This window comes from Takifugu flavidus, chromosome 3 (assembly GCF_003711565.1).
Source record: "Takifugu flavidus isolate HTHZ2018 chromosome 3, ASM371156v2, whole genome shotgun sequence".
NCBI lineage: Eukaryota > Metazoa > Chordata > Actinopteri > Tetraodontiformes > Tetraodontidae > Takifugu > Takifugu flavidus.
Genome location: NC_079522.1, coordinates 3,150,861 through 3,176,131, shown reverse-complemented (window position 1 = coordinate 3,176,131; position 25,271 = coordinate 3,150,861). Strand labels below are relative to the sequence as shown.

Below are 25,271 nucleotides of genomic sequence, written 5' to 3'. Positions count from 1 at the left end.
TATGTGTGTGTTCCTGTGTGTGCGCGTGTGTGTGCGCTTCACATTAAAGCGCAGCTCTTTCTGATAACCACGAGAGATCGGCTCAGGTTTTGATCCAGGTCACTTTGACGCCGCTGGAATCCCATGGTCGTGGCGGCCATCTTTGCTGTGGCTGGGTCAGATGTCGCTAACAGTCGAGCTAAAGGATGCGTCCAGCGGCGTGAATCCCATAATGCTTTGCTAGCAGGAAACGGTGTGACCTTTGGTCCAGAGGACAGCGGCCTTCACCTGGTCGTCCATCACCATGGTGATGTCAGCCTGAGCTGTGAGATGTGACCTCACTCACAGCTCACCATGCTGGAGAACCTTTCAGAGAACCTTTCAGAGAACCTTTCAGAACTAGAACTTGCTAACGCTGCATGAGTCTGGTATCGAACGCTAACCTGTTGGACCAAACACTCGGTCCAACGTTGCTGGGCTTCAGCTGCAGGGTTGAGAAGCACCAGAACCTCAGTTAGCATTAGCCTGTTGTTACACACATATGACCGTGACATACAATCCTAACCTGGAGAGATTTCCTCATTTTGGTGATCAAAATGAACACAAGAGCTTCGTGGGGTCACGTCCAAAAGTTTATTAGCAAAAAAGAAGCCAAACAGTGAGGGAAAATGAACAATTCCAAAGGAAAACCTTACACTATTCTTATGCTGTAAATTCACCTATTTTACTGATATAATTCTACTTTCTGACATTATCACCCACCAACCCTCTTATCGGTGTCTAAAATGGTGGTTTCCTCTCCCACTCTCCAGTAAGTTTTACTGGTGACCAAATATTCCTTTTCAAGACTCTCGATCCCGCTCCATCCCGACAAAACCATCCCTGGATGCTCACATTCCCTGAAGTACAGCATTTAAATTCCTCTCTCTCTACTTAGTGCTTAGCATAGCACTAAGTCGCCACTTTTTCATGCTTTTTCCTATTCTTCTATTAGAATTGTGCTAGCTAGCCTAAGCTAACGCTCTCTGTCCAGAGGGTCAGGACGAACCGCTGTCCGCCCTCATCCTTCGGTCAGGTCGTCGTTGAAGTACAGCTGGATGGAGGGGATGAAGCGCTCTGGGTCCAGGCGCAGTTCCTGGAGCTCTTGGTCGTCGTCAGGAACGTGGTTCTGGTCCAGGGTCTTGCTCATGTCCAGAATGGTGCCGCCGTGTTTCCAGGTGTAGCTGCGGGCGTGAGCGTTGTAGCGCAGGTACCGCAGGAGGATCTCGGCCAGGGTCTCCTCTGAGCACACCTGCAATCATGGCCATGCTAATGTAGCTTCGCGGTTTAGCTTTAGCCTAACGGAGCTCAACGTGTTCCAGGTCACCTGCAGTTTCTGCTCCTGTGACGTCAGCGTGTTGATGACGCGGATCCACCTGGTTTTGGCCGACAGGCGGCCCACCTCGTAGCGCTCGTCGCTCCACCAGGGCTGGCCGAAGTCTGTGTCCCAGCCGGAGGAAGGGCCGGACGGGGGGACGTGCACAAAGCGCCCCCTGGGGGTGTAGTAGCGCGCACAGTGCGTCAGCGGGTCCACACACCTGCGGATCTGAGAGCGGACAGGAGGTGAGGGGGCGGGGCGGAGCTCAGCGCTTCCCTCTGATTGGTCCGTTTCCACTCACGTCTCCGGTCTGCGGGTCGAACCAGCCGCTGATGTCCGTCCCCGCGCACTCCAGGATGGGCAACAGCAGCACGTCACCTGCGGGAAACAGCGACACCTGCCGGTCACAACGCGAACCGCCCCTCAGCGGAACCGGTGCAGCGCCGGAATCTACCGTCGTTTAAGCCCGGTTCGGACTGTGTCCCGCGGGGTGGTTCTGTCTGTGCTGACTGTCACTCACCTCGGTACCGGGTCACCAGCGGGCTCAGGTCGCACACTCTGCCCAGGCAGGACACCCACAGGTCGTCCACGGTGTCGTGCGCGGCCACCTCAGCGGGGGTGAAGAAGCGCGGCCTGCTCGTCCCGCTGTCCATCAGAACCTGCAGAGAATCCGAGCAGAACCCGAACCTGTTGGTCTGAACGGGAGCGGAGCAACGGCGCTGTCGTTACCATGGAGACGCTACAACAAAAGCCTCCGGAACGACCAGAATGTGGCGTCGACCGGAATGATCCATTTACCTTCTGCCGAGCTCGGACTGGACGGTACTGGTTCTGCAGGATTCGGACGGTTCGGTCAGGACTTCAGAGGTCTTTCTGCTGCTAAACGTGACGCACAAACAGTCTGATATGGGATGGTGGTCCGGTGCTAGTTTGTGTCTTTGGTCCTACGGACTGGGTTAGTGAATTGGGACCAGAACCAGACGGCTGTAATACAGTGAAGGGTCATTTGGACCGGGGCTTTCAATCAAAGCTACTTTGACCTTTGAACCTTGTTGGCCTGGAAGCAGGGCGCCTCGGCGCCATCTGCTGGAGGGGCGCAAGCAGCCTGACCCAGACTGCTGCTGGGTGGGTCCAGGCCCGGTGGGTTCAGGCCTGGGTGGGTCCAGGCCCGGGTGGTCCAGGCCCGGGTGGTCCAGGCCTGGGTGGTCCAGGCCCGGGTGGTCCAGGCCCAGGTGGTCCAGGCCCAGATGGGTCCAGGCCCAGGTGGTCCAGGTCCGGTGGGCCTCATCCTGTCCGTCTCCTCAACTTTAAAACATTTTTTTTTACTTTGAACATTCTTTTTATTACAGTTTTAATCTCAGTGAAGTATTTCTGACCTTTATTTTTATTTGAGTTATTCTTCTTAAACAGCTTTGATTGATTCCATCTCATTTTATTATTCTACATTATTCTGTATTTTCATTGATATTAAACTATTATGAAGGTTCACACAGTCGAGTGGCTCAGGGCCCAGGGCCCAAGGTCCAGGGTCCAGGGTCCAGGGTTCAGGGTCTAGAGTCCAGGGTCCAGGGTTCAAGGCTCAGGGTCCAGGGTTCAGGGTCCAGGGCTCAGGGTCTAGAGTCCAGGGTCCAGGGTCCAGGGCCCAGGGCCCAGGGCCCAGGGTCTAGAGTCCAGGGCCCAGGGCCCAGGGCCCAGGGCTCAGGGTCTAGAGTCCAGGGTCCAGGGCCCAGGGTCCAGGGCTCAGGGTCTAGAGTCCAGGGTCCAGGGCCCAGGGCCCAGGGCTCAGGGTGTAGAGTCCAGGGTCCAGGGCCCAGGGCCCAGGCTAAACTTGAACACAACTTTTCTTCAGATCAACATTCAAACAACATGAAACATTAAATAAGTCGTGGCTCCATCTGAAGTGATGAAATAATTGTGCAAACCAACAACAGAGTTGTGATAATGTTGAGTTCCGCCCCCCAGGAATGTTTCACACGTGGCAAACTCTCTTCAGGAACCTTCTGTGGGGGGAGGGGCCGGGACCGCTCCATCCTCCCGTCAATCACCGCAGGAGCCCCTCTGATTGGCCGAGCTCTGGCGAGTGGGTGGAGCGTCTCTCGGTGACGTAGTTCGTCAGAACCAGAACTTTATCGCGAGCGTTGGTTCTGTGGGCAGCGGGAGCGGAAGGTGGATGGAGAAGAAGCGAACGAGCGCCTGAGAACCCCCGTAGAAGCTCCGACATGTTTGCAGGCCGCCTCCTCAGCCTGCTGGCTCTCACCGCCCTCCACTCCGCCGCGTCGGCCGGACGGCAGAGCCTCTCACCGGGTGAGGCTGCTCTGGAGGCTCCGGCGCGGCCGGGCGGAGCTCCCGGGCCGCCGCTAATGTCCGAGCTAGCCGCCGCTAATGTCGGCGTTGTGCTTCATGATTGTTGGGATAACTTTAACAACCACCGTGTGTAGCCGAATCCAGGGTGTCAGGACGATCATCGTGATTTACATGGAGTTTTCCTCTCGAAATAACATCTTCTGTCATGAATAACCAGCAGAAACCGTCTGAAGTTCGTCTGTCAGATTCTGACAGTTACTGCAGTGTTAATACTGCACCGTCCTCTGGAGAACACTGTCGAAATGTATCAGTTATTGATGAACTTCGTTTTGGTCAAAGGTTTTACTTGTTGGCTGGTGACGTCATCACTGATCGTGTGTGTGTGTGTGTGTGTGTGTGTGTGTAGAAAATCTGCTGGTGATCACCGCGGCAACAGAGGAGACGGATGGCTTTAACCGTTTTATGAGGACAGCAAGAGAGTTCAATTACACCGTGAAGGTAACACACACACACACACACACACACACACACAGAAGGATGATGATGATGATGTCATCACCGCCATCAGGTCCTGGGTCTGGGTGAGGAATGGCGGGGGGGCGATGTGGCTCGGACAGTAGGAGGTGGTCAGAAGGTCCGATGGCTGAAGAAAGAGCTGAGCAAACACTCCGACAAGGAGAACATGGTCATCATGTTTGTTGACAGGTAACACACCGGTGTGTGTGTGTGTGTGTGTGGCGCGCGCGTGCGTGTGTGTGTGTGTGTGTGTGCGTGTGTGTGTGCGTGTGTGTAAGAGAGAGAGCTCAAGAAGCAGCTTTTATTTTGAAAGGGTCTCCCATGTCTTCCTACAGCTATGACGTGATCTTGGCGGCGGGTCCAGAAGAGCTGCTCTACAAGTTTTCCCGTCTGGGTCACAAAGTGGTTTTCTCAGCTGAGGGGTTCTGTTGGCCCGACCAGCGGCTGGCCTCCAAGTACCCCGAGGTGCATTCTGGGAAACGCTACCTAAACTCAGGAGGTGAGGGAGTGCAGTAGAGTCCCGTGTGTGAGGGAAAGAGTGGACATGACGTGTGTGTGTGTGTGTGCGTGTGTGTGTGTGTGTGTGTGCGCGTGTGTGTGTGTGTGTGCGTGTGTGCGTGCGTGTGTTCAGGGTTCATCGGCTTGGCCTCGGAGCTGAGCGCCATCGTTCAACAGTGGAAGTACAAAGACAACGACGATGACCAGCTGTTCTACACCAGGATCTACCTGGACAAAGTGCAGAGGGTGAGCTGCTGGGGTGACCTGGACGCCACCACATCACCGTGGAAACGGCGCCGCCTGCTGCATGTCTGACTGCTCCTTTAAACAGGAAGTAGATTCCCGGTGGCGTTGAGAACTTCACTGTCGTTTGTGTCTGCAGACAAAATTCAACATGACTCTGGACCATCGCTCCAGAATCTTCCAGAACCTGAATGGAGCCGTTGGTGAGACTCACACACACACACACGCACACGCACACGCTCATGATGTGTGAATAACCTGCTGCTTGTTCAGATGAAGTTGTCTTGAAGTTCGAACGGTCAAAGGTCAGAGCCAGAAACGTGGCGTACGACACACTTCCTGTTGTGATTCACGGCAACGGGCCCACCAAGGTAGACAACCTTCGTCGGCCAATCACAGCCTTCCACAGCATGCTCCAGGGGTACTGAGCACATTGTGCGTGTGTGTGCACGTGCAGCTGCAGCTGAACTACCTGGGGAACTACGTTCCCACGGCCTGGACCTTCGCCGGCGGCTGTGGGATCTGTGACGACGAGCTGCGGTTGCTGAACGAGGCAGGTTGCCGTGGCGGCGTCCACTCACACGGGTGATGGAGCCGATAATCTGACCAATGAGATCATTCATTATTGTTGCGTTGACTGTCCAGGAGGAGGAGATGCCGTTGGTCCACGTCGGGGTGTTCATTGAGAAGGCCACGCCCTTCCTGGAGGAGTTCCTGGAGCGGCTGACGGTGATGAGCTACCCAACGGCCAGGCTCCGCCTCTTCATCCACAACAACGTAGGCGGTGAAGCACCGGCCGCCTCCGTCCCCGCTGCTCTTTCTGACCCGCTGACACGTTCCCACAGGTGGTTTACCACGAGCGCCACATCCACAGGTTCTGGGAGCGCCACCGCGCCCTCTTCCTGGACGCCCAGCTGGTCGGACCTGAGGAGAACCTGCCGGAGAGCAAGGCCCGAAACATGGCGGCGTAAGTGGAGATGAGCGGCCGCTGTGGGCGGGGAGCTGGCGTGCTCTGACGGGGGGTGTGTCTGTGCAGCGAGGCGTGCAAGAAGGACCCCCGCTGCGAGTTCTACTTCAGCATCGACTCGGACGTGGCGCTGACCAACCCCGACACCCTCAGGATCCTGATCGAGGAAAACAAGTCAGTCCTCCCCTGAGCAGCACCTGCTGGTCGGGAAGCTGCCGGCGGCGCTCTGATGGTTCCTCTCCGCTCAGATCCGTCATCGCGCCCATGTTGTCCAAACACGGGAAGCTGTGGAGCAACTTCTGGGGGGCGCTGAGTCCGGAGGGCTACTACTCCAGATCTGAAGACTACATCGAGATTGTCCAGGGAAAAAGGATGTGAGTGCACGCTGAAGCCTCTCACCGGACACCTGCAGGAGCTTAACGGGGGGGGTGTGTGTGTGGGTGTGTGTGTGGGGGTGTGTGTGTGTGTGGTGTGTGTGTGGGGGTGTGTGGGTGTGTGTGTGTGTGTGTGGGGGGGTGTGCGCAGAGGGCTGTGGAACGTTCCATACATCACGCAGGTGTACCTGATCAAAGGCAGCGTCCTGCGGTCCAAACTGTCCCAGCTCAGCCTGTTCGTGGACGAGGAGATGGATTCAGACATGGTCTTCTGCAGGAACATCAGGGACCAGGTCAGCTGATCTGGTCATGTGACCGACAACAGGGAGAAACCCAAGACTGACCACCCTGTGTGTGTGTGTGTGTGTGTGTGTGTGTGTGTGTGTGTGTGTGTGTGTGTGTGTGTGCAGGGCATTTTCTTGTTTGTGTCCAACCGAGACGAGTTTGGACGTCTGGTGACGTCAACCAATTTCAACACGTCCAGACTTCATCCTGACATGTGGCAGATCTTTGACAACCCTCTGGTCAGAACCACACGTGCACACGCGCGCGCGCGCACACACACACACACACACACACACTCGGGGAACCTGGCTCACACGCTGTGTTTGTAGGACTGGAAGGAGAAGTACATCCATGAGAACTACTCCAAGGTGTTTGAGGAGCAGGAGAGCTTTGTGGAGCAGGTGAGTGTGGACGCCTGAGCGTGAACCCAGCAGCTTCTGGAGCTCACCTGTCCTCTTCCTGTCAGCCCTGTCCAGACGTTTACTGGTTCCCAGCATTCTCCGAGAAGATGTGTGACCATCTGGTGGAGACCATGGAGGACCATGGCCAGTGGTCCTCAGGAGGCCACAGGGTAATTGTGTGTGTGTGTGTGTGTGTGTTGGGCCCCTCTGGGCCCGGCTCTCTTACATGTCCTGTGTCTTCAGGATGAGCGTCTGAGCGGAGGCTACGAGAACGTCCCCACTGTGGACATCCACATGAACCAGATCGGCTTTGAAAAGGAGTGGCTCAAGTTCCTGAAGGAGTACATCGCGCCTGTGACGGAGCGGCTGTACCCGGGCTACTACCCCAAGGTGCTGCTGCCCTCAGCCACGGCAGGATCACTCAGCATTCATGGCACAGGACTGTAACAACCATCGTGTGTGTGTGTGTGTGTGTGTGTGTGTGTGTCCAGGCTCAGGCCATCATGAACTTTGTGGTGCGTTATCGTCCTGACGAGCAGCCGTTTCTCCGACCACATCACGACTCGTCTACATTCACCATCAACATCGCCCTGAACAGGAAGAACATCGACTATGAGGTACACGGCTCACACACACACACACACACACACTCCACCAGAACTTGTGTAGAACTTTCCAGCTGTTGTATGGCAACGTGTGTGTGTGTGTGTGTGTGTGTGTGTCCCAGGGTGGAGGCTGCAGGTTCCTGCGCTACAACTGTAATGTGGAGTCTCCAAGGAAGGGCTGGTCCTTCATGCACCCGGGTCGCCTGACGCATTACCACGAGGGTCTTCCCACCACCAAAGGGACCCGCTACATCATGGTGTCCTTCGTGGACCCATAGAGAGAGACAGAGAGACAGAGAGTGTGTGTGTGTGTGTGAGATGTCCTCATCATGGGTGGGATTATGAGGGGATGTCTGATTGGACGAGCTGTGTCACCTGACCTCCCAGGGGCAACGCATCGTCCTGTGGCGTTTACATTAAGACTGCACCGCGCTGCCTTACATGATGTCACTTCCTGAATGTTTGCCAGCAGAACACATTTGTGCGTTCTTGTGGAACAGATAAAGTTCAGAATGATATTTATCACTGTAGAGGTCAAACTGGGAGGACCAGAGCCCCCTTTTCTATTCCTCTTTTGTATTCAGAGTGAGTATTTTTGTCCAGATGTTTCTGGGTTTTACTGTTGGTTTCTGATTCAGTCTCCTCAAAGACAAATGGATTTCTGAGGTTTGCCTTTAGTTTTTTGGCTTTGTACAAACAGCATTAAATTATTGGTCAGTGACCGAATGAATAAAGCTTTTGAGAGCCTTTGCCTCATTTTCTTTGGTTTTCATTTTGTGACATGAAGCATCTCCGTGGGAAACGTAAACTATGTTTTATCATCCAGTTAACCTGCAATTTTAGCCAAAAAAGCTTTTTTGAAAAGTTTTTGTATTATTATTTAATGTCAAGTTTTACATAGATTGTGAATTATTCTTAATTAAATGAAATAAACCTGCAGCAATCTCTCAGCAGATAAAAACGTTGCCTATTCTGTCCAGCAGGTGGCGCAACGCGACCGCCAGATTAATTTTGTCCCTTGTTTGTCGCCATAAACCGGAAGTGTGAAGAGTCAACATGGTGCTGGAGAAGAAAACCTCCGGTGGGTGTTTTTGTAACAGAATTTTCATGGCATAGACGTAAAAATGTGTGCATAACAGCTGAAATATAACATCTATTCAAAGAGATTAGATGTTAATCAAGTTTACCGCCTCTGGCTCCACTCTGCGTTTTTGTAGCCGTTAGCTCCGCGGCTAACCGTATTCTGTCGATGTTAGCATCAGTTACACCATTTACATCACAACTACCTCAACATTTATTAACATTTCATTGGTCTGTTTTATCTTACACTAAATTAATTTAACTGAAATGAACTTCTTTAGGGGTGGGATTGACCCTTAAATAGCAGTAAAAGTGATCCACAATCTGAACCTGATTCAACACTCAAAACATTGTCGCACTGAGGTTCCAGGGGAGTGAGTCCTCCCCAGGATGATCATGTCCCAGGGGTTGTTATGGAGGCTCCCCGAGGAGGCTGCAGCAGGACGAGGGTCCTGACCTCTGTGATCTCTCCCCAGCTCGGGTGGAGGCTGGTCAGCACCGCGTCTTGGATGAAGCCACTCGCCAGAGAAGGTTGAGCAGACAGCTGGAAGCCCTGGAAAAAGACAACTTCCAGGTGTGTGTGAGGGTGAGGGGGCGATGCTCTGCTGGGTGATGTGTTGACCCCTTGTTGTGTCTCCAGGACGACCCTTTGTCTTCTCTGCCTCCCCCCGGTCCCACCGCGCGCCTCCCTGCTTTCAGTGAAACAGAAGAACCAGGTAAGAGCCAGGAGACTTCCTGTTTCCTGCTCAGTGTCCTCCTCGGCTTCCTGTTCGGCTGCATCTTCTCCTTTCTAAACGTGTGCTTTGATGTGGCAGAGAAGAAGAAGAGGAAGACGAGGGGTGACCACTTCAAACAGAGGTTCAGGAAGAACTTCACCGCTCTGTTGGAGGAGGAGGTGGGCGAGTTCTGACCTTTCTCTGCTCGTCTGCTGGGTCTGACCCCCCCATTCTGCGCTCTTATTGGCAGAACCTGTCAGAGCGACCTGAGCCGAACTACCTGTCCGCAGCGGCCCCGCCTTCCTCGCTTCCCCCCCGACACTTCTGCTGTGTCTGTGGCTACCCTTCTCACTACACCTGCACCACCTGTGGGGGGCGCTACTGCAGCAGCAAGTGTCTGTGCACGCACAGAGAGACCAGGTCCGTGTTTTTACACGTTTTTAAACAACATTAATATTAACTGGGCATTTTGATTTATGTTCAGTTACATCTTACGTTTAGTTACTGCTTGATTAAAGTGACTATTTACTCCGAACCTTGTTATTCAACGGCTGTAAAGCTGGCAGTATAAAGTGAGACCCCGCCCACTTTACAGGGACAGGAAGTGTCTTATGAGGCTAGCTTGTGTTGTGTTGTGTTGTGGAGGAACTTTCAGGAACATCTTCAACTCTCTGCAGGTGTTTGAAGTGGACGCTCTGACGTCCTCCTCCCATGATGCTTTGCGCCTCTGCATCCTCTGAGCCTCTGACGGTGATCATGTGACTCCAGCATCTGTTTACTGACCCATGATGTGGGAGAACTTTGAAGGAGCCTCAACCTTCTGAGAGCGAGCAGCTGGTAGCGTAGCGTAGCGTAGCATGTCAGGACTGGACAACAGGCGATGTGGTCGTGGTCCCTCAGAATCAGCATCTGTCCAGGCCTCAGACAAATGTCCCAAAGAGGAAACAGCTGACAGGAAGTGGAGCAGAATCCAAACAGCTCGCGTTTGTGGTCAAGTGACTTATTAACCACATAAAGTGACGAATCATTTCAAAGCTGAAAACACATTTTGTGAGTGAGAGGGTTTGTTGTCAGGTGACTCTTCCCTCACCCTTGTTACCATGGCAACGAGCTCATTAAAAACTTGTCAATAATTCATGTGGACTTTTGAAACGTGTGGTTCTTTCTCAAACAAAGCATTTATATAAGAGTGTGTGAAGGGGCGGAGTCGTGCAGACTTTGCTCTGGGACGTCCCAGCGCTCCCAGTGCTGAGAGCACCGGCTGGTGGACCCCCTGCTGTGGTCGGAGAATCGGTGAGGTTCCTTCAGGTTTCACACAGCTGACGGCGATGAAGAGACACAGGTGAGTCCGATCAGGGGACGGGGGAGTTGGATCGCCTTTGCTGACCTCATTTCCTGTGAACTCTGCTCAAAGCTCCTCCCCCTCCGACATGACATCGTCTCCCTCAGTGACGTCAGATCCTCTGCCGACGTCTTCGTCACCTTCCTCCCTTCGTCACGGCCGCCAGCTGCAGGCCGAGTGTCTCCGTGGTGAAGTGACGCGTCGCACCAGTGCCTCCTCTGTCACCTGCCCCCCCTCCCCCCTCAGTCCCAGGGACACCTGTGGACTCAGCCCCGCCTCGTCCTTCCCCTGGCCCTCCTCTTCCTCACCTTCCTGCCACAACAGACCAGGTGAGCGTTGTGTCCTGACCGGAGATGCAGGTGATGGTGCAGTTCCCTGTGGTTCACCTGTTTCTCTCTGTTCAGCCCGCCTGTCACTGAGCAGCCCGGAGCTCCTGGCAGAATTGAAGGACTCCAGGACGCGTCCCCTTCGACGTGTCCCCACACAGAACGGACTCACCACCATCTTCTCAGGACGAGGACGAGGAGGCCAGGTGAGTGAAGGTGGAGGGTTGCTCTGAATGGAGCAGCAGCATCCCAGTGTTGACTCCAGTTTGCTTCCTCCCCCAGGTCCTCTCAGCCCAGCCAGCCAATCACACGGCTCCATCCTGAGGCTGCAGCCCCCTGGACAGCTAATGGGTGTGCTAATGTTAGCATTAGGCTAACGTTTCATCCTGCGAGAGTTAGCTTCGGCAACTGTGCTGGAGACATTGTTGTGGTGTCCATATGAGCAGCAACTTATTTAAGCTCACATTAAAATTGACAATAAATATTTGTGTTGTGTCAAAACTGGCAGGATTTCAGAATTGATGTCATTTAGTTTCACCAGCAACTTCACATACAATCACAAATTCAGAGTTCAATAGTTGAAATCATCAAAGACTGTAGCAGCGAGCCTCGCTACATGCGCACACGGCAACTGTTGCCAGGAAACACATCTAATAAAACACCACAAAACTGTCAACGACTTTCACCAGCTGGATACCTGATCGTTGCCTGTTCCTGATTGTTTCCTGTTAGTAACCTGATTGTTGCCTGTTAGTAACCTGATTGTTGCCTGTTAGTAACCTGATTGTTGCCTGTTAGTTACCTGATCGTTGCCTGTTAGTAACCTGATCGTTGCCTGTTAGTAACCTGATTGTTAGCTGATTGTTGCCTGTTAGTAACCTGATTGTTAGCTGATTGTTGCCTGTTAGTTACCTGATCGTTGCCTGTTAGTTTCCTGATTGTTGCCTGTTAGTTACCCGATTGTTGCCTGTTAGTTTCCTGATTGTTGTCTGTTAGTAACCTGATTGTTGCCTGTTAGTAACCTGATCGTTGCCTGTTAGTAACCTGATCGTTGCCTGTTAGTAACCTGATCGTTGCTTGTTAGTAACCTGATTGTTGCCTGTTAGTAACCTGATCGTTGCCTGTTAGTAACCTGATCGTTGCCTGTTAGTAACCTGATCGTTGCTTGTTAGTAACCTGATCGTTGCCTGTTAGTAACCTGATCGTTGCTTGTTAGTAACCTGATTGTTGCCTGTTAGTAACCTGATTGTTGCCTGTTAGTAACCTGATTGTTGCCTGTTAGTAACCTGATCGTTGCCTGTTAGTAACCTGATCGTTGCTTGTTAGTAACCTGATCGTTGCCTGTTAGTAACCTGATTGTTGCCTGTTAGTAACCTGATCGTTGCCTGTTAGTAACCTGATCGTTGCTTGTTAGTAACCTGATCGTTGCCTGTTAGTAACCTGATCGTTGCTTGTTAGTAACCTGATTGTTGCCTGTTAGTAACCTGATTGTTGCCTGTTAGTAACCTGATTGTTGCCTGTTAGTAACCTGATCGTTGCCTGTTAGTAACCTGATCGTTGCTTGTTAGTAACCTGATCGTTGCCTGTTAGTAACCTGATTGTTGCCTGTTAGTAACCTGATTGTTACCTGATCGTTGCCTGTTAGTAACCTGATCGTTGCCTGTTAGTAACCTGATTGTTGCCTGTTAGTTTCCTGATTGTTGCCTGTTAGTAACCTGATTGTTGCCTGTTAGTAACCTGATCGTTGCCTGTTAGTAACCTGATTGTTGCCTGTTAGTAACCTGATTGTTGCCTGTTAGTTTCCTGATTGTTGCCTGTTAGTAACCTCAGTTCCAACAGTCGATCTCCTGGATCAGAGAATTGCTTATTTCAACAAACAGATTGTAACAGTCTTGGTTGTGTGTAGGTTGAAGAAAGATCCAAAACCACACAACTGTACTGGGGTCTTCTTAAGTCCCGTTTATTGAGAATAACCCAAACACGGGAACACAATCCCTCATTCATAAAGAAGCACACAACAGGAAAACTGTCACCAATTAACTCGAGCAAAAGGGGAAAAAAGAGTGATCAACACTAGAATATCTCTAACAAGTGTCCCGCTCAAAAACTGGAGTGAGCGCGCAGCTGATTGACGTCACAATGAGAGCGACCCTCTCCCAGCCCAGGGCGTCGCTGTCTCCCTCTGCTGGTCGTTAATAGAATTGCAGGTTTAATCATTTCCGCATTGGGTTGCGGCTCAACCCGGAAGTATCAACACTTGTTTACTGTTCGGAACTTCGCTCCAAACTTTGTGAAGCGGCTCCGGTTCCGCTCAGAACACCTGAAGAACTCAGCGCAGAACAAACAAAGAAGGTAAAAGACAAGTGAAGAAGAACCGAAGAAGAAAAGGTTTTTTGTGAAGGTAAATCCGCTTTGATCTGCTTCCGTTTCTGTCCTCATCAATAACACTGATTAATCAGCTCACAATCAGCCATTCGGTCATTTAGTTCGTTTAAAAAGTGATTCCTTTTTAGTTTTTTGAATTGTTCTATTACCAAAATCATTTTCCCTGCAAAGAACCATGAATATTGATGATCGACCTTTCAGTTGCTTCTTTGACACTTTTAACTGGATTCAGGCTGAATTCTTGTTCAATTTCATCTGATTCGGATTGATGAACCGACACAGATTAATCTCTGCTGAAGTGGAGCAACATAAATGTGATTAACAAGAATTTCCATTTGATAATTTATTCTGATTGTAGATTCATAATTTGAACAATCAAATCCAGATTTGTGTCGCAGTTGAAAAAATAACTTGATTGAAAATTGATTAAACCGAGTTCCACAAACAAACGTTTGATCTCAAGAAAATGTTTAAGTAGATTACATTTTAAGAACTACGATCTTTGTTCTGTGGCGCAAAAGTTCAGCTTAAAAATCGAAGGATGAATTCAAATCAAATAAAAAGTTAATTTCTGACCATAAAGTTTATATGGTGGACAAGTCCGGAAATGTCTACCAACAGGGGGCGCTGTTTGCCCACTGTGCTGGATCAGCCATCCATCCATCAGCCATCCATCCATCCACTCATCCATCCATCATCCATCTGCTCACTCATCCACCCACTCATCCATCCATCCACCCACTCATCCATCCATCCACTCATCCATCCATCCACCCACTCATCCACTCATCCACCCCTCATCCACTCATCCACTCATCCATCCATCCACTCATCCATCCATCCACCCACTCATCCACTCATCCATCCACTCATCCACCCACTCATCCATCCACTCATCCACTCGTCCACCCACTCATCCATCCGCTCATCCATCCATCCAGGAAGAGGACATCAGGGAGGGGTGATGGAGCAGAGTGGAGGCGTCCCAGTGGAGGATCGGCCTCTGGTGAGTCCCTCACTCATCAATCGTCCCTCTCAGCCGCCGCCACTTTGTCCAACTGCTCAGAAGTTTCACAAATGAGTGTGGACACCAATGCTCGTTGCCATGGAGACATGTTTTGTTTTTAAACAGGGATCCAACGGTACGTGTCACCACAATGGCGGGGATGTGACATCCTGCCCACCTGAGGTCACGTCGGAGGTCACCATGGAAACAGAAGAGAGGAAAGATGAAGGTGAGTCACACTCATCTGCTTGTCCCCACAGCAGATGAATCGCCACGGTAACGTCACCTAACCTGTGACTCAACCTGCAGACACCACTGTGACGCCACAGGAAACAGGAAGTGGAACCGTAGTTCAAGTCAACAACATGATGTCAGCCAGCGAGACGCTGCAGCGAGTCCGCAGGTGGAGCGTCTCCAAGTACAAGGTAGCGGCGCTGGCGTTGTGGCGCGATGCACCTGCGGGCAGGTGTGACCAGCCTGCGTCTGCCCCCCACAGGCCACCAGGCAGGCGCTGTCGGAGAAGCTGGGCCGGGGGTCCCGGACGGTGGACCTGGACCTGGAGTCCCAGCTGGACCTGCTGCGAGACGATCGACAGCGCTACGAGAATGTGACCGCGCTCGCGCAGACGCTGGCCAATCAGCTGGCTCAGTTCACGGCGACCCAGAAGACCCTGGGAGACGCCTTCAGTGACCTGGGCCTGAAAACCCCCCCGCTGCACGTGAGTCACGTGCACGCCCAGCAGCAGGCGACGCGGACAGCCATCAGCAGGTGAGTGAGGCGTTCAGGTGCGCTCGGTCATGTGGGCTTCCTCTGGTACAGGTGGAGTTCAGCCTCAACGCAGACGCTCAGAAGTTCCTGTCGAAAAGCGGGAAAACGCTGTCGGACGCCATCGGCGCCTTCACCTCCGACATGAACACGTTGGTCAACAAAACCATGGAGGACACCATGATCAACGCCAGACAGTACGAGGCCGCCAGGTCGGTGCACTTCCTGTTTCCTGTCTGAAGTCTGCCCAGCAAAGGTTTGAGCGTCATCGCAAAGCATTCTGGGAAACGTAGGACATCTGAGCCGCTGGTCAAATAAGAAGAAAAGAGGACTAAATCATCAGAAATCATCAGACTAATCGGGCCTGACTGTCCTCCAGGATCCAGTACGACGCGTATCGAGTGGATCTGGAGGAGCTGAATCTGAAACCACGAGACACCAACACGCTGCCCAAACTGGAGCGGGCCCAGCGCGAGTTCCAGGACCAGAGAGAGCGCTACCAGAAGATCCGCCATGACCTGAGCGTCAAGGTCAAGCTGCTGGAGGAGAACAAGGTCAGAGAGCTCAGTGGTGAGGGACATGGGACCAGTAGTGAGGGACAGGGGCTCAGTGGTGAGGGACAGGGGACCAGTAGTGAGGGACAGGGGACCAGTAGTGAGGGACAGGGGCCCAGTAGTGAGGGACATGGGCCCAGTAGTGAGGGACAGGGGACCAGTAGTGAGGGACAGGGGACCAGTAGTGAGGGACATGGGCCCAGTAGTGAGGGACAGGGGACCAGTAGTGAGGGACAGGGGACCAGTAGTGAGGGACATGGGCCCAGTAGTGAGGGACAGGGGACCAGTAGTGAGGGACATGGGACAGTGGTGAGGGACATGGGCCAGTGGTGAGGGACATGGACCAGTGGTGAGGGACATGGGACAGTGGTGAGGGACATGGGCCCAGTAGTGAGGGACATGGACCAGTGGTGAGGGACATGGGACAGTGGTGAGGGACATGGGCCCAGTGGTGAGGGACATGGGCCCAGTAGTGAGGGACATGGGCCCAGTGGTGAGGGACATGGGCCCAGTAGTGAGGGACATGGACCAGTAGTGAGGGACATGGACCCAGTGGTGAGGGACATGGACCAGTGGTGAGGGACGTGGGCCCAGTAGTGAGGGACATGGGCCCAGTGGTGAGGGACATGGGCCCAGTAGTGAGGGACATGGGCCCAGTGGTGAGGGACATGGGCCCAGTAGTGAGGGACATGGACCAGTAGTGAGGGACATGGGCCCAGTAGTGAGGGACATGGACCAGTAGTGAGGGACATGGACCCAGTGGTGAGGGACATGGACCCAGTAGTGAGGGACATGGGACAGTGGTGAGGGACATGGGACCAGTAGTGAGGGACATGGGACAGTGGTGAGGGACATGGGCCCAGTAGTGAGGGACATGGACCAGTAGTGAGGGACATGGACCAGTAGTGAGGGACATGGGCCCAGTAGTGAGGGACATGGGACAGTGGTGAGGGACATGGGACCAGTAGTGAGGGACATGGGACAGTGGTGAGGGACATGGGACCAGTAGTGAGGGACATGGGACCAGTAGTGAGGGACATGGGACCAGTAGTGAGGGACATGGGACCAGTGGTGAGGGACATGGGCCCAGTAGTGAGGGACATGGGACCAGTAGTGAGGGACATGGTGAGGGACATGGGCCCAGTAGTGAGGGACATGGGACAGTGGTGAGGGACATGGGACCAGTAGTGAGGGACATGGGACCAGTAGTGAGGGACATGGGACAGTGGTGAGGGACATGGGCCCAGTAGTGAGGGACATGGGCCCAGTAGTGAGGGACAGGGGCCAGTAGTGAGGGACAGGGGACCAGTAGTGAGGGACATGGACCAGTGGTGAGGGACATGGGCCCAGTAGTGAGGGACAGGGGACCAGTAGTGAGGGATGGGCCAGTAGTGAGGGACATGGGCCCAGTAGTGAGGGACATGGGCCCAGTAGTGAGGGACATGGGACAGTGGTGAGGGACAGGGGACCAGTAGTGAGGGACATGGGACCAGTAGTGAGGGACATGGGACAGTGGTGAGGGACAGGGGCCCAGTAGTGAGGGACAGGGGCCCAGTAGTGAGGGACATGGGACAGTGGTGAGGGACATGGGACATGGTGAGGGACATGGGACAGTGGTGAGGGACATGGGACATGGTGAGGGACATGGGCCCAGTAGTGAGGGACAGGGGACCAGTGGTGAGGGACATGGGCCCAGTGGTGAGGGACATGGGCCCAGTGGTGAGGGACATGGGCCCAGTAGTGAGGGACAGGGGACCAGTAGTGAGGGACATGGGCCCAGTAGTGAGGGACATGGGACAGTGGTGAGGGACATGGGACATGGTGAGGGACAGGGGCCCAGTAGTGAGGGACAGGGGACCAGTGGTGAGGGACATGGGCCCAGTGGTGAGGGACATGGGACAGTGGTGAGGGACATGGGACATGGTGAGGGACAGGGGCCCAGTAGTGAGGGACATGGGCCCAGTGGTGAGGGACATGGGACCAGTAGTGAGGGACATGGGCCCAGTGGTGAGGGACATGGGACCAGTAGTGAGGGACATGGGACCAGTAGTGAGGGACATGGGCCCAGTAGTGAGGGACATGGGCCCAGTGGTGAGGGACATGGTGAGGGACATGGGACAGTGGTGAGGGACATGGGCCCAGTGGTGAGGGACATGGGCCCAGTAGTGAGGGACATGGGCCCAGTAGTGAGGGACATGGGCCCAGTGGTGAGGGACATGGGCCCAGTAGTGAGGGACATGGGCCCAGTGGTGAGGGACATGGGACAGTGGTGAGGGACATGGGCCCAGTGGTGAGGGACATGGGCCCAGTAGTGAGGGACATGGGCCAGTGGTGAGGGACATGGGACAGTAGTGAGGGACAGGGGCCCAGTAGTGAGGGACATGGGCCCAGTAGTGAGGGACATGGGCCCAGTGGTGAGGGACATGGGACAGTAGTGAGGGACATGGACCCAGTGGTGAGGGACATGGGACAGTAGAGAGGGACATGGGCCCAGTAGTGGGACATGGGCCAGTAGTGAGGGACATGGGCCCAGTAGTGAGGACAGGGGCCCAGTAGTGAGGGACATGGGACAGTGGTGAGGGACATGGGACAGTAGTGAGGGACATGGGCCCAGTAGTGAGGGACATGGGACAGTAGTGAGGGACATGGGCCCAGTAGTGAGGGACATGGGCCCAGTGGTGAGGGACATGGACCCAGTGGTGAGGGACATGGGACAGTAGAGAGGGACATGGGCCCAGTAGTGAGGGACATGGGACAGTAGTGAGGGACATGGGCCCAGTGGTGAGGGACATGGACGACAGTAGTGAGGGACATGGGCCCAGTAGTGAGGGACATGGGCCAGTGGTGAGGGACAGTAGTGAGGGACATGGGACAGTGGTGAGGGACATGGGACAGTAGTGAGGGACATGGGCCCAGTAGTGAGGACATGGGACCAGTGGTGAGGGACATGGGACCAGTAGTGAGGGACATGGGCCCAGTGGTGAGGGACATGGGACCAGTAGTGAGGGACATGGGACCAGTAGTGAGGGACATGGGCCCAGTGGTGAGGGACATGGGCCCAGTGGTGAGGGACATGGGCCCAGTAGTGAGGGACAGGGGCCCAGTGGTGAGGGACATGGTGAGGGACATGGGACAGTGGTGAGGGACATGGGCCCAGTGGTGAGGGACATGGGCCCAGTAGTGAGGGACATGGGCCCAGTAGTGAGGGACATGGGCCCAGTAGTGAGGGACATGGGCCCAGTGGTGAGGGACATGGGACAGTGGTGAGGGACATGGGCCCAGTGGTGAGGGACATGGGCCCAGTAGTGAGGGACATGGGCCCAGTGGTGAGGGACATGGGCCCAGTAGTGAGGGAATGGACCAGTAGTGAGGGACATGGACCCAGTGGTGAGGGACATGGACCAGTGGTGAGGGACATGGGCCCAGTAGTGAGGGACATGGCCCAGTGGTGAGGGACATGGGCCCAGTAGTGAGGGACATGGACCAGTAGTGAGGGACATGGACCCAGTGGTGAGGGACATGGACCAGTGGTGAGGGACATGGGACAGTGGTGAGGGACATGGGCCCAGTAGTGAGGGACATGGGACAGTGGTGAGGGACATGGGACCAGTAGTGAGGGACATGGGACAGTGGTGAGGGACATGGGACCAGTAGTGAGGGACATGGGACCAGTGGTGAGGGACATGGGACATGGTGATTGATGAATTGTCCCTTCACAACCTTTGACCTCCACAGGTGAAGGTCCTTCATCACCAGCTCTGGCTGCTCCACGGCGCCATGGCGGCTCACACTTTATCGTGTCACTCCTTCCTGGACCAGAGCCTCCAGCACGCCATGACGGAGCTCAAGAACATGGCTGCCGGCTCCGCCTCCTTCCTGGAGGAGCGCTGACGGGTGGATGTGGGATTCTGGGATACGAACATATTTACGTTTTTCTGTGCCTTCACGCAGCTGCTGCGGCATCTGCCTGTCGTGATGCGTCCACCTGCGAGTGGCGGTGGCGGCGGCGGCGGCGGCGGCGGCGGCGGCGGCGGCGTGCTCCAGTCTCAAAGCTCCAGTCTCAAAGCTTCCGTTGGAAGTCCTCAGGCTGAAGAACTGCAAACCTCCACCGGGTTATGGCCAGGCCCCGCCCCCTCGCCACCTCACACCTCCGCCGTCATCATGGCAACATTAAAACTGTGGTTTTGTAAATATGGATCAGCTTTGATCAGATGTCGACGGTGCCGACGTCCAGCGTCTCCAGTCCATTCGCTCCCTTTCCTCCAAATCTGGAGTTTGACCTCTGACCTCCACCTGGTCATGTGCAATATTACGAGAACATTGTGTCTGATGTTGAAATAAAATCAGCTTCTCCACCAAATAAAACTATGGAAAAGTTGAATAAAATCGGCTTTTGTTTTGGTGACCTTTGACCCCCACTCAGTCGATCACGTGATCAATGCTCTGCCTGGAGGCCGCTCGTCCATTAAAGTGGCCGTGTTGTTGATCTTGAATCAGATTCTGTTAAGTTGGTGTAAATGTGTCATTATTCTCCCGGCAACAACGGCAAAGGTCTGCTTGTGTTTTGGTTTCCGTGACAACCAAAGCAGCATTTTGTACCCAGAAGAACCGGTGCCAGAACACAATGTTAGCTTAGCAATGTTAGCTTAGCAATGTTCTCTTCCTTCCTCCTGGGACGTGGACACTGGACATGTTCCCCAGCTGGGCTCATCTCAGAGTCTGCAGAACCAGGACCCTCCGGACCGGCAGGTCCATCAATGCAGGCTGCAGGGCCTCAGCAGAACCAGGACCCTCCGGACCGGCAGGTCCATCAATGCAGGCTGCAGGACCTCAGCAGAACCAGGACCCTCCGGACCGGCAGGTCCATCAATGCAGGCTGCAGGGCTCAGCAGAACCAGGACCCTCCGGACCGGCAGGTCCATCAATGCAGGCTGCAGGACCTCAGCAGAACCAGGACCCTCCGGACCGGCAGGTCCATCAATGCAGGCTGCAGGACCTCAGCAGAACCAGGACCCTCCGGACCGGCAGGTCCATCAATGCAGGCTGCAGGACCTCAGCAGAACCAGGACCCTCCGGACGGCAGGTCCATCAATGCAGGCTGCAGGACCTCAGGACACCATGAGACAGTTTGTTCTTCACGTCATCAAAATAGATGAAGAGAGCTGAGTGTTTGGGGGCGGGGCGTCGCTAAGGGCGGGGCTACAGAGCTTATCACACACACACACACACACACACACGGTCCAGAAACAACAGCTGTGTTTTCAGATAGTGCCAGAGTTCGTCATCACCTTTTCTTCAGGAGTTTTAAACAGCCTTTTATAGAAATCATTATTGTGATTATTGATTTCTGATCAATCATGAATGAGGATAAATGTGATCATTTTCCCTCCAGCAGCTCTCACTGCTGATAACAGGTGGGCGTGGTCTCCCCCCGCAACTGCGCATGCGCGGCCTGCCTTGGTTCTCACGCAAGCTCCCGCACTCGCAGCCGGATCCAGTCGGGACAGGCGCGTGAGCGGGTGATCGTGGAGCTCCTGCAGCGGCGCGAGTGCGCAGGTGGACCCGCCTCCCAGGTGAGCTCCTGTCGGTGATCAGTTGGGATCCTCTCAGGTGCTGCTGGATCGATCATGATCGAGGCAGGTTATTGGTCCTTTTCGTTCTGCCTGATCTCCGCTGGTTCCTGAGCCCGAACCTTGGTCGGAGCTCAGGTTCTTTCCTTTCAACTTTGTCCGGTTTCAAAGTTCTGACCATCTCCGGAAGTTTCGAATCCAGGAAACTCCGATTTTTCCTGTTAATTGCTGATGAAATGTGAGTTCGCGTCCTGTTTGTTGCGCGATGACGATCGACTGAACGTGTTCGGTGCTTTGGAGGCGCGATGACGGGTTCGGAAAGGTCACGTGACTTGTGTCAACATACAACTGTGGCACACCTGCATGCAGGTCACCTGTGATGGAACTGCAGGTCAGGACGACCTCGTGGTCCTCTCAAGAGGACGCCGCATGACAGGTGAATCCCGGAATTGTCCTGTTACCATGGGAACCACTTGGTAGCACCTCAGGAACGCTGCAGATGTTGGTGCACCTGTTTCCTCTCGGATGATGAAGGTCAAACCAGAACCTTGACCAGGCGACCTAAGTCTCGGTGTTCTTCTAGATGCTGAAGACCAAGAAGCTCATCTGCAGGGAGGCTTCTTGGTTGAGATGGACACTTGGACAGATGGACACTTGGACAGATGGACACTTGTCCCCGGGGGCGCCCTGCAGGGTGGGTGCAGTTGGCGTGAGCCACCACCGGGGGCGCCCTGCAGGGTGGGTGCAGTTGGCGTGAGCCACCACCGGGGGCGCTGTCCAGACTCTGCTTTCAGTGTGTTGGACTTTCTGGGGACGTGTTGGATCGATCTCACATGGTAGAAAAACACCTCTTCACTTTCTACCACTGAGAAAAAGTTGCCATTTTGTTCAGCAGGTATGTGGGCGGGGTCACGTTAAGCTATGCTCATAAGCCCCACCCACTCATCCAGACAGCTGCTACTTTCCATTTATTCAGCTGTAAAATGGTGTTTGGATGCCTGCTCACACTTCCTGCTGAGGAAGGGGCGGGGCTTATTGTCCTGTCATTCTCAGCTCCACAGACACACACACACACACACACAAACTGTCTCCCGTGTAAACAAACTTTCATTGTTTTAACCTTTTGGTTACCACTGTGATCATGGCAGCACTGCACCCTAGCATCACACACACACACACACACACACACACACACACACCGAATAAACAGACAGAAACAGCTGACATCTGTTCTGTGTGTTTCGTAAGTCTTCCCATATTTATGCAGCCATTTTTGTACTTCCTGGTTCTGCCCACTCAGATTTGTTCGACTGGTGTTGAAACTCGAGGGTTTCCCGACTGTCGTGCGGTCATGATGGTCTGAAGGAAACGTGGTCACATGACCGAGACGACATTCCGTGATGGTTTTTGAAATGTTCCCAATGAAGCCACTGAGATTTCCTGCTCTTCCTGCAGTGATGACCCGCCTTCATCATCACCGCTCCACGTGGCCACGCCCCTCATCATGTTGACCCATCACTGGTGGAACCAGCCTGGACATGACCAAACCTGTTGCCCCCCCCCCGCTGTTGTCTGATCATCCACCACCATGCAGGTGATGGGCGGAGCCTCTCAGACCAATGACAGGGAATCTCTCCGTCCTCGGGAGGAAGGCGTGGCTGTCGGCATGGCAACGTGTCCTCCTTCCAATCCTGTATTAGAAACAAAGCCCACTGCTCCTGTGGCCCCTCCCCCTCCCCCTCCCATGCCACCTCTCCTACCCGTCTTTGGTGACCTTGCTGAAGGCCTGAGGAAGAAGAGGGTGAGGAGCTTCTTCTGGAGAACCATACCTGAGGGTCAGGTAAAGTCTGAGTTTTCACCTCGTTCAGTTTGTAGTCGCACGTTTAATGGTTTGGTGTCAAAGGTGAAGGGGCGGAGCAACCTGTGGACTCAGGATCAGGAGCATCGCGGGTACCAGATCGATGTCAGCGCTGTCGAGGAGCTGTTTGGGCAGAGCGGCTGTCAATCAAACATCAAGACCACGCCCACCAGGACAGGAACAAACAGGAGATCATTCAGAGAGACACAAGAGGAGGTGTGTGTGTGTGTGCGTGTGTGTGCGTGTGTGTGTGTGTGTGTGTGGCTCTGAGTTTTTTAAAGGTGTGTCCTTTCTCCCCCCAGGTCTCCATTCTGGACTCTAAGCGAGGGATGAATATTGGGATCTTCCTCAAACAGTTTCGGAGGTGATTTTTTAAAAATTGTTTATATGTTGATGATGATGATGGTGATGATGATGATAATGGTGATGATGATGATGGTGGTGATGATGGTGATGATGATGGTGGATGATGATGATGATGATGGTGGTGATGATGATGATGATGGTGGTGATGATGGTGATGATGATGCTGATGATGATGATGATGATGAGGTGGTGATGATGGTGTGATGATGGTGGTGATGGTGATGATGGTTGATGATGATGATGATGTGGTGATGATGATGGTGGTGATGATGGTGATGATGATGGTGATGATGATGAGGATGGTGGTGATGATGGTGATGATGATGATGATGGTGATGATGATGGTGATGGTGATGATGGTTGATGATGGTGATGGTGATGATGCTGATGATGATGGTGATGCTGATGATGGTGGTGATGATGATGATGGTGGTGATGGTGGTGATGATGATGATGGTGATGATGATGGTGGTGATGATGGTGATGATGGTGATGCTGATGATGATGATGGTGATGATGATGATGATGATGATGGTGATGAGATGGTGATGATGTGGTGATGATGATGATGGTGGTGTGATGGTGATGATGATGATGGTGATGATGATGATGGTGGTGATGATGGTGATGATGATGGTGATGGTGATGATGATGATGGTGGTGATGATGATGATGGTGGTGATGATGATGATGATGGTGATGATGGTGATGATGATGATGGTGGTGATGATGATGATGGTGATGATGATGGTGATGATGGTGATGATGATGATGATGATGGTGATGATGATGATGGTGGTGATGATGATGATGGTGGTGATGATGGTGATGATGATGGTGGTGATGATGATGGTGGTGATGATGGTGATGATGATGGTGATGATGATGATGGTGATGATGGTGGTGATGGTGGTGGTGATGATGGTGATGATGATGATGGTGGTGATGATGGTGATGATGATGATGAGGATGGTGGTGATGATGATGATGGTGGGATGATGGATGGGTGGTGATGATGGTGATGATGATGATGATGATGGTGGTGATGAATGGTGGTGATGATGATGATGATGGTGGTGATGGTGGTGGTGGTGATGATGATGGTGGTGGTGATGATGATGGTGGTGATGATGATGGTGGTGATGGTGGTGGTGATGATGATGGTGGTGATGATGATGGTGGTGATGATGATGATGATGGTGGTGATGATGGTGATGATGATGATGGTGGTGATGATGATGATGGTGGTGATGATGGTGATGATGGTGGTGATGATGATGCTGGTGGTGATGATGGTGATGATGATGATAATGATGATGATGGTGGTGGTGATGATGATGGTGGTGATGATGTGGGGTGATGATGATGATGGTGTGTTGTGATGGTGATGTGTGTGTGTGGGGGGGTGATAGTGTGATGTCACCCTCACCAGGGGTGTTGTGGGTAAACAGTCACATGCTTGAGGGCTGTTTTCATAAAACAGAAAGTCAGTCAACTTTTTGTCACATGACCAATTGTAAACGGTGGCACAACTGAACTGTTGCGCAACCATGTGGACGTCCTCAGAGGTCAGAGGTCATGACCCATATTCATGACCGTGAGGAATCCAGGATGGATCTAAACCAGTGTCAACTGGATCCACAGGACTGTTCTCTGTCAAAGGTTTAGCCTCCGGTGGTAGCTAGCATCGCTAGCACCGTTAGCATCGGTCCTGGCAGATGAGCGTCAGGATGTGATGTGAGACATGAGGGAGACACAGAGGACACTGAAGTAC

At 53.4% G+C, this 25,271-nt stretch overlaps 5 protein-coding genes and 2 long non-coding RNA genes across 12 annotated transcripts in view; 4 read left to right on the top strand and 3 right to left on the bottom strand.

Annotated features, from left to right (window-relative positions):
- Positions 1 to 598: 598 nt before the first annotated feature.
- Positions 599 to 2,311, bottom strand: LOC130523072 (cytochrome b5 domain-containing protein 1). 2 transcript variants are annotated; one of them, XM_057028046.1, is made up of 5 exons: positions 2,135 to 2,311; positions 1,857 to 1,995; positions 1,638 to 1,714; positions 1,346 to 1,564; positions 599 to 1,270 (listed from the first exon to the last, which is right to left on the bottom strand). In XM_057028046.1, the coding sequence occupies exons 2-5, from the start codon at positions 1,987 to 1,989 to the stop codon at positions 1,040 to 1,042; spliced, it is 660 nt and encodes a 219-aa protein (XP_056884026.1). In that variant the 5' UTR covers positions 1,990 to 1,995; positions 2,135 to 2,311; the 3' UTR covers positions 599 to 1,039. The 2 variants fall into 2 exon arrangements, with proteins under 2 accessions (XP_056884026.1, XP_056884025.1); XM_057028045.1 differs by lacking the exon at positions 2,135 to 2,311 and having other exon boundaries at positions 1,857 to 2,051.
- LOC130523084 (uncharacterized) overlaps positions 599 to 25,271 on the bottom strand; it is a 27,387-nt gene continuing 2,714 nt past the window's right edge. For both annotated transcript variants that reach the window (XR_008949790.1, XR_008949789.1), the window contains exon 2: positions 599 to 911. This is a non-coding gene — a long non-coding RNA (uncharacterized LOC130523084). The remainder of the gene's footprint in view (positions 912 to 25,271) is intronic.
- plod3 (procollagen-lysine, 2-oxoglutarate 5-dioxygenase 3) lies at positions 3,440 to 8,285 on the top strand. Its single transcript, XM_057028000.1, has 19 exons — positions 3,440 to 3,640; positions 4,047 to 4,138; positions 4,209 to 4,345; positions 4,492 to 4,655; positions 4,788 to 4,900; positions 5,037 to 5,100; positions 5,171 to 5,268; positions 5,355 to 5,450; positions 5,543 to 5,674; positions 5,743 to 5,864; positions 5,934 to 6,038; positions 6,113 to 6,238; positions 6,390 to 6,531; positions 6,649 to 6,762; positions 6,853 to 6,924; positions 6,990 to 7,094; positions 7,168 to 7,314; positions 7,416 to 7,541; positions 7,652 to 8,285. Exons 1-19 carry the CDS (start codon positions 3,556 to 3,558, stop codon positions 7,805 to 7,807), a joined length of 2,196 nt encoding a protein of 731 aa, XP_056883980.1. The 5' UTR covers positions 3,440 to 3,555; the 3' UTR covers positions 7,808 to 8,285.
- Positions 8,459 to 10,462, top strand: znhit1 (zinc finger, HIT-type containing 1). The gene is made up of 6 exons (XM_057028052.1): positions 8,459 to 8,610; positions 9,086 to 9,183; positions 9,250 to 9,325; positions 9,425 to 9,504; positions 9,576 to 9,745; positions 10,003 to 10,462. The coding sequence occupies exons 1-6, from the start codon at positions 8,586 to 8,588 to the stop codon at positions 10,022 to 10,024; spliced, it is 471 nt and encodes a 156-aa protein (XP_056884032.1). The 5' UTR covers positions 8,459 to 8,585; the 3' UTR covers positions 10,025 to 10,462.
- LOC130523082 (uncharacterized) lies at positions 12,933 to 14,516 on the bottom strand. The gene is made up of 2 exons (XR_008949787.1): positions 14,236 to 14,516; positions 12,933 to 14,155 (listed from the first exon to the last, which is right to left on the bottom strand). It is a non-coding gene; the product is annotated as an uncharacterized LOC130523082 (long non-coding RNA).
- On the top strand, positions 13,206 to 20,093 carry LOC130523065 (arfaptin-1-like). 4 transcript variants are annotated; one of them, XM_057028029.1, is made up of 8 exons: positions 13,206 to 13,394; positions 14,320 to 14,384; positions 14,511 to 14,613; positions 14,694 to 14,809; positions 14,881 to 15,102; positions 15,204 to 15,361; positions 15,529 to 15,703; positions 19,439 to 20,093. In XM_057028029.1, the coding sequence occupies exons 2-8, from the start codon at positions 14,343 to 14,345 to the stop codon at positions 19,592 to 19,594; spliced, it is 972 nt and encodes a 323-aa protein (XP_056884009.1). In that variant the 5' UTR covers positions 13,206 to 13,394; positions 14,320 to 14,342; the 3' UTR covers positions 19,595 to 20,093. The 4 variants fall into 4 exon arrangements, with proteins under 4 accessions (XP_056884009.1, XP_056884010.1, XP_056884011.1 ...); XM_057028030.1 differs by lacking the exon at positions 19,439 to 20,093 and adding an exon at positions 17,197 to 17,237 and having other exon boundaries at positions 15,529 to 15,737; XM_057028031.1 differs by lacking the exon at positions 19,439 to 20,093 and adding an exon at positions 15,991 to 16,022 and having other exon boundaries at positions 15,529 to 15,737.
- The window catches only part of LOC130523044 (FH2 domain-containing protein 1-like), a 10,061-nt gene continuing 6,794 nt past the window's right edge, over positions 22,005 to 25,271 (top strand). Inside the window, 4 exon segments of the mRNA XM_057027989.1 lie at positions 22,005 to 22,109; positions 22,729 to 23,113; positions 23,177 to 23,347; positions 23,434 to 23,495. Of these exon segments, the coding sequence (XP_056883969.1) occupies positions 22,862 to 23,113; positions 23,177 to 23,347; positions 23,434 to 23,495 (485 nt within the window). The 5' untranslated portion in view covers positions 22,005 to 22,109; positions 22,729 to 22,861.

What these genes read in the sequence shown, in the direction of transcription:
- LOC130523072 (XM_057028046.1), bottom strand. Translation starts at nt 1,989, where the DNA reads ATGGACAGCGGGACGAGCAGGCCGCGCTTCTTCACCCCCGCTGAGGTG. An exon ending in GCTGGTGACCCGGTACCGAG is followed by an intron (nt 1,715 to 1,856) that starts GTGAGTGACAGT and finishes TGTTTCCCGCAG; the next exon opens with GTGACGTGCTGCTGTTGCCC. An exon ending in CACAGGAGCAGAAACTGCAG is followed by an intron (nt 1,271 to 1,345) that starts GTGACCTGGAAC and finishes CCATGATTGCAG; the next exon opens with GTGTGCTCAGAGGAGACCCT.
- plod3 (XM_057028000.1), top strand. Translation starts at nt 3,556, where the DNA reads ATGTTTGCAGGCCGCCTCCTCAGCCTGCTGGCTCTCACCGCCCTCCAC. An exon ending in ACGCTACCTAAACTCAGGAG is followed by an intron (nt 4,656 to 4,787) that starts GTGAGGGAGTGC and finishes GCGTGTGTTCAG; the next exon opens with GGTTCATCGGCTTGGCCTCG. An exon ending in GCAGGAACATCAGGGACCAG is followed by an intron (nt 6,532 to 6,648) that starts GTCAGCTGATCT and finishes GTGTGTGTGCAG; the next exon opens with GGCATTTTCTTGTTTGTGTC.
- znhit1 (XM_057028052.1), top strand. Translation starts at nt 8,586, where the DNA reads ATGGTGCTGGAGAAGAAAACCTCCG. An exon ending in GCTGGAGAAGAAAACCTCCG is followed by an intron (nt 8,611 to 9,085) that starts GTGGGTGTTTTT and finishes ATCTCTCCCCAG; the next exon opens with CTCGGGTGGAGGCTGGTCAG. An exon ending in CCGCTCTGTTGGAGGAGGAG is followed by an intron (nt 9,505 to 9,575) that starts GTGGGCGAGTTC and finishes TCTTATTGGCAG; the next exon opens with AACCTGTCAGAGCGACCTGA.
- LOC130523065 (XM_057028029.1), top strand. Translation starts at nt 14,343, where the DNA reads ATGGAGCAGAGTGGAGGCGTCCCAGTGGAGGATCGGCCTCTG. An exon ending in CAGTGGAGGATCGGCCTCTG is followed by an intron (nt 14,385 to 14,510) that starts GTGAGTCCCTCA and finishes GTTTTTAAACAG; the next exon opens with GGATCCAACGGTACGTGTCA. An exon ending in AGAAGAGAGGAAAGATGAAG is followed by an intron (nt 14,614 to 14,693) that starts GTGAGTCACACT and finishes CTCAACCTGCAG; the next exon opens with ACACCACTGTGACGCCACAG.